Source organism: Vanessa cardui, chromosome 14 (assembly GCF_905220365.1).
Source record: "Vanessa cardui chromosome 14, ilVanCard2.1, whole genome shotgun sequence".
Classification (NCBI taxonomy): domain Eukaryota; kingdom Metazoa; phylum Arthropoda; class Insecta; order Lepidoptera; family Nymphalidae; genus Vanessa; species Vanessa cardui.
In genome coordinates this window covers 281658-288099 of record NC_061136.1, presented here as the reverse complement: position 1 = coordinate 288099, position 6442 = coordinate 281658, and the positions used below count along the sequence as shown (strand labels likewise).

The following is a 6442-nucleotide window of genomic DNA, read 5'->3' as shown; positions in this document are numbered from 1 at the left end:
ACGGAAATTTAAAGTGTTCTTAAGGCCCTTAAGCGAAGGCTGCCATTAATTTTTATTGATAAATGTTTTTCTTTTACGACTTGTTCTACGCATAATATTCAATAGCCTATAAAAAGTCTTGTAATAAATACGGTACAGAGATATTAACTGACATGTTCTACTCATTATAATTTCAAATTAATCATCGTTTATTTTGTTAATATTCCAACCACTACTGTTGCTAGACTATAGACTACTACACTAATTGATATTTGTGAGTAATGTGCCATTAAAAATGTATTCCACTTAATGCGTATACCAAACGCTAAGGCCGAGGGCATAAATCTTGTAGTGGGATGCAGATATGACTTTGATATTCCCAAATATCCGCGTTTAACGCGGGCTGATCTGAAGCATTGTCGCATCAAGTTCGTAATCCAGACGAAGCAGTTAGCAGACAGTGGCGTGCCGCCTGCCGACCGGGAAGGGTGTGTACTCGCGCTCTCGCGGCGACTGGCGAGAATACGATCGAGTTTCAAAACAACGACACCGCTTCCACTTTACGGCCCCTTACCGCTTTTCGTAAATTCATCACAAAACAAATGCGTCTGCTTCGCGTTAAATTCCTACTATCTGATAAATTTAAAGCTACGAATATATTTTAATTTTGGTAAAAGCCGGACGCGTCCGTCGTGCGTACAATGTGTATTCAAACGAATTAGTAATGGAACAGTGGATCCCATGAAACTGCAGCCATGATATTCAAAATGGGGGTAAAGCCTCCGGGCAAGAGCCCTCCGAAAAAAGAGACTAAAGAGAAGAAAGAAGAGGAGAAATGTGAGGAGAGATGCCCCGATCCGTGGATGTACTGTGTCGTGTTGTGGTGTGCGTGTGCCATGAGTCTGATATCGAGTGGATATAGTCTGTACAAGCAGCAGGGGCTGCAGGACAGGTTGTCGCTGCTGGAGGAGCAGCACTTGGCTTTGAGGAGTGCGGTCTTGGAGCCGCAGCAACCCTTGGTCGAGAGGCTCAGAAGGGAAGTTCTCTCCAGGCCACCCGGTTTCTGGAGGGCGAAAAGAAGTATCCGTGATTATGGTGACTGCGTTTGCCCGCCAGGTAAGCTGAAATTGATAATACAATAAATATAAGCCTTCGCTAATTTTCTACAATAACTTTTCGTTATTGTAGGAAATCGTAGAAAACATCCAGGGTTAGTGAGATGACTAGATTTGCTCTGTAAACTTAATGTGTTTGAAAATAAACATTTGCTGACTGACAAATGCTGCATAAATTTTAGTGTTTCTAAAAACCATTGTCATACAATTTTCATAGTTTCGTTTAATAGCTTAATTCAGATTTTTTTCTATGCTTATATATTTTATATTAAAACAAACGTCTTACAATTACAAAGTCTTATTTGCTTACCTAATTCATTTAATTGTTTTTCAATAATACAGAAATAATCTTTGAAAACAAAAATAAGAGAAAAAAATACAAAATTTAAAACAACAAAATTGATAATATTTTTTCCTAATTATTTATTCTAAATTTTACATTTGAGTACACACAAAAACAATAGCCTTTGACAGCAAAACAGAACCACAATATTAAATAAATACATAAAAAATATAAGTAGATATAATATTTGTTGAAAGCAAATAATATTATAGTTACATTTCCAGCTCGACTCAGAAACATAAATATTGAGACTGGTCATACTCGAACAAATTGAATTGACAGGCAAACATACACTCGAGTATTTACCTCATCTCAATGCCGCGGTAAATAACTATTAAAACCGATCAACTCCATCAATATTTGCTCACTGGTGAAAGCATTTCCATCTGGTACATTCAAATTTCCTGTTACATTATTTAACTTCAGCCTCTTCGAGAGCTCTGCTTCATGATCCAAGGTCATAGATATAAGTGATTACTTAGTATTTAATGTTATTAACAAAAAAATTGGTTCATTAATAACCCCGAGCCGAGCCTGTTCAGTCAGAATACGAGCCTTAATCGAGTTGAGCCCGATTTAAGCACCACTGAATTTTCGTATGCTTCGTTTGTATTTATAATAAATCATAAAACATCAAAATATACCCCGAGAAAATAAATTAAAAACAAACATCGAACTCATAAGAAACCTTCCGTATTTTTTCACTTAATGGTCGTGTTTTTTATAATTCGTTGTACATTTAAATGGAACCAATCGAAAAGTATTCCAAATAAAAAATAATCTAAAAACCGTCATAGCTAACGGAGCTCTAACAAGCATAGAAGAAAATACAGTTAAATTTGACCCGCAAAGGTGAAATTATTCAAATATTCTAAGGACTACGCAAATAAACCAATAAACTATATTACACAATATCTATTTTAATTATATTACATATTTTTAATTACTTATAATTATTTAAATTTTTTTCTTGTCAGTTCGAAAGGCAACGTTAAAACACATCACATTCAAGAGTGGTTCTCCTTGTAATATACTTTACCAGCTACTAAATATCTTAAAACAATACCAGAAAGTACCCACATACATTTTAGATAACATTTATTAATAAGTAGTATCTTATTTCACATATTTCAATTTTAAGATTAATTATTAAACTTACATGCCTACAGATGTTTAAAAAAATAACTTCTAGTTCAGCAACAGTACTTTAAAATTATCTGTAGTCTGCAGTCAATAATTCAAATAAATTGCTAACTCTGTAAAGACATTGTTTCAGTATGTAAATTTAGTAAATAAGTTACTTTCGTCTTCAGATATTTTGAACACTCAATAAAAAGAGAATAATTTACATTCGTTTGAAATAAACCAGCATGGACGCGTTATTTAAATTCCGTTCAAACGTATTGTATGGCATCGCAACGCGACATATTGTTTCAATCGTGGTATTGTTTTAAATCACATTCGTGTAACATTCGATCACACATTCGTTCGCGATTTGCATTCATTCAGTGTCATTATTTATATTATTAATGATCGAACGAAATTGCAGCGCACCGCGCGCTATGCCCGACCAATAAATCATTCTATTCAATACGAAACGGATCGTAATTATTCTGATCAATTGTATCTTTTATTATAATGACCCAATCCCGTTATACCAACTTGTTGATTCTGAATTATTATATTATATACCTACTTAACTATTTTATATGTTTTATAATATTTACAGCATTATTAAACCCCTAAAATTGGACAATGTACATGCGTTTACAAAAGAATTCTAGAAAACGCCCAAAACTATTAAATTGTAATATTTAGATAAATCTAGTAAATTTTTAGACTTTAAAAATTTTAGACCTTGGATCAATCAAACAAAACAATCGGTTATAATCTAAAGTTATTGATTGCGGGATATTTACCATATTTTTTTTTATTTTTGTTCGGTGGAGCTCGATATTTCGACATTATCTACGAATGTCTTGTTCACGGGACTGAAGTTTGCGGGTACAAGACATTCCTAGATAATGTCGAAATATCGAGCTCCAACCCAATAAAAATAAAAAACATGGTAAATATCCCGCAATTAATAACTTTAGTAATAAAAATAACCGTGTTAATTTAAAAAGGTTATAATCTATTTATAAAAATACTGTTTATATTAAGTGTATTAAATCACTGCTTGTTAGACATGAAATAAATCCCGTACATTTTCGTCGATTCGTCTTCCGTCGAGGCTTCTAAACTGAATAAAGTCTTGTGGTAGGGCTTTGTGCAACCTTCCTGGGTAGGTACCACCCAATCATCATTTATATTCTACGCAAACATACTTAGTATAATTGCGTTCCAGTTTACGCAAGCCATTTTTACTCTGTTATTAGTTGTAGCCTGCGCACAAAAGACGTAAAATTTTCGTTTCCAAGGTGGGTAGCGCATTGGCGACGTTAATAATGGTCAAAATTTTCTACGGCGCCAACGCTACTGGACCAAGATATATGTATATTAATTAAAATCTATTTAACAAAAACAAATGTAATAAGGGTACGGGTATTTCATGTTATTGTGTATATTATACAACGTATATAAATATTTTAATATATTTTGTATGTATTCAAGGTCATTCTACATTCAGAATTAATTAAACAATCATTTAAACTGACTAATTACTATCAATACTTATTTTACTATTCGCGTAGAACAGTGCCACTCCTTCTTAATTTGTAGGTGTCATAAGAGGGGACTGAGAGAATGCTTTTTAAGTGCATTCATTAATTGAATACTTAGGATTCTCAACGAGCCGTATGATGACGGAGATCCAACCCATGTGGGATTAGCAAAAGCATTCCCAAAGAGGTTTCACACCAGAGAGGCGACCGATCTCAAATTAATACGATAATGATGTTAATAATGGTCTTTAGTTAAATATTTCTGTAAATTATTTTGGTCGGTTTTTTGACACTTTTTTTCAATTTTAATCTTTCTTTATCACAGTTAATATGGACCTCTTAATTTCGTACCGGTGGGTCTAAAAGGCCGATCTCTTCAAAAAAGCTATTAATTTTTTTTGGGCCGCAATACGAAGTTAATCCCGGGTTGAAAGCTGTCAACTAACCCCATAGTTATCAGAGCTGCCCTCGGGCGCTGATCGAAAAAATGATAAACGGTCCGGATGGCGCGAAAACGCCGGGGGTGACACTCTTATTTAAAGGTTACGATAAGTCGCAGTTAATACGGGAACAGCTTTTTTATTACGGCTTACTTTAATACTGTGATTATTAGACCTTTTCTAAGTGTCGAGATTGAAGGTAGAGTCATAATTCCCCAATTTATCGTCGACTTTTATGATTTTGACAAAATATTATTGTCAACAAGGAAAAACGTCGAACGCAGCCATAAAAATATTGACATTTCTGCGTTCCTATTTTGTTCTGTATATCTCATTTTACTCTTAATTTATTCCATAACATTCAATTCAAAGTAATAATTTAATTATATTTTTTGCTTGAATAAATAAGCAGGTAAATAATTACAATAAAGCAATGACTCCATACAAATTCGTGTCCGCATTGTGTTTGGTTTATCTTCGTTGCATTCAATTAAAGCAGCGTCGCCCGTCGCTAGGTAAATAAATGAATCCACTAATTTAGAAAATCCGTGGGAACGGCGTGCATTCGATGGAAAAAACAAACTAGGGGTACCGAATACCCGGTCGCGATAAAACTGACGCGTGCATTTGACAGCACCCTGCGGGTTAAACCACACGCTAGTGCTTAATGCTGTGAAGCTACATAAATACTCAATACTCAGATAAAAACATCGCAAAGAACAGGAAGAAACAAACATGAGGGTTATTTCGAAATACAGAAAATATAATTCTTTGTTTTCAATACACGATACTATTCAAACTGCACGGGTTACAATAATAAGTTGGTGATTTGTATCTGATAATTAATGACAATTTTGAGGCCGGATTACAGGATATGTAATTAATAACGATAATCTTACTAAGGTCCTTATTGATGATTATTAAAAAAAAATTTTGTTTTTTTTTTTTATTCTCTTTTTCGTTCATAAGACATGAAGAGTCATAGATGTCAATCACATTCTATAAAACAATTCAGTTCAATTTCACATGAAATAGCTAAGTGTTGGAAAAACATGTCGACGCCGTGTTTCGTAACAATGCTTGACTGCCCTCGTATTATCAGCAGTAAGTGCCGTACAGCGAATTGATCCGTGATCGCTTTCCGATATAAACCCGTGTCCAGTGTCCGCTCATTTGTACAGCTTTGCTCGGTAATTACATGCATTCCATTTTAGTCGCAGTGATTACAAACATATTTCGTTTTTCATTGGAATATTGGGCGTTGCGTTCGTTCGACAATAGCGTCGATACCAATCTGCAGTTAACTTCTGGTATCTGCTAGAATAAAAGTTATTTTGAATGAAATAGACATTGGAAAATTTAATAGCTTACATATATTTTTTTATAAATAATTATTGGACAACATCACATACGGAGAGAGAGAGGAGGTCTTAGCCCAGCAGTGGGAAATTTACATTACATTAATCCTCTAGATTTCGTTATATTTAATGATATCACGATCGATCAAATTACTGAAAACGATACCTCGTTTGATAAATTAGGAAGATATGTAGGAACAGATAGACAGACATATATAGTGCGATGAAATCATAACCCGCCTTTTGGTTTTGCCGTAGTCGTGTATAACTGGTCACGATGAGCTGAAACATAAATTTAGTATTGGATCGCTTCGCAATGGAACTTCGCACGCGAATCCTCTCATCGTATTATGGGCAGCGCTTGTAAGTGCCAATCCGCATACGAGTCGTCGAATCGTGATCGCTATCAACACCAACGTCCAATCTCCAGTACTAATTTACTTGATCGTTCCGTAATTAGATTTTTTACGGCAAAATGTAACCAAAAATATTAAGTTCAGATATATCCTGCAGAACATTGCTCATACAAACAACAACAACAGCA

At 34.4% G+C, this 6442-nt stretch overlaps 1 protein-coding gene across 1 annotated transcript in view; it reads left to right on the top strand.

Moving 5' to 3' along the window:
- The first annotated feature begins 449 nt into the window (after window positions 1–449).
- LOC124535376 (collagen alpha chain CG42342) overlaps window positions 450–6442 on the top strand; it is a 199404-nt gene continuing 193411 nt past the window's right edge. Inside the window, exon 1 of the mRNA XM_047111585.1 lies at window positions 450–1095. Within this exon, the coding sequence (XP_046967541.1) occupies window positions 735–1095 (361 nt within the window). The 5' untranslated portion in view covers window positions 450–734. The remainder of the gene's footprint in view (window positions 1096–6442) is intronic.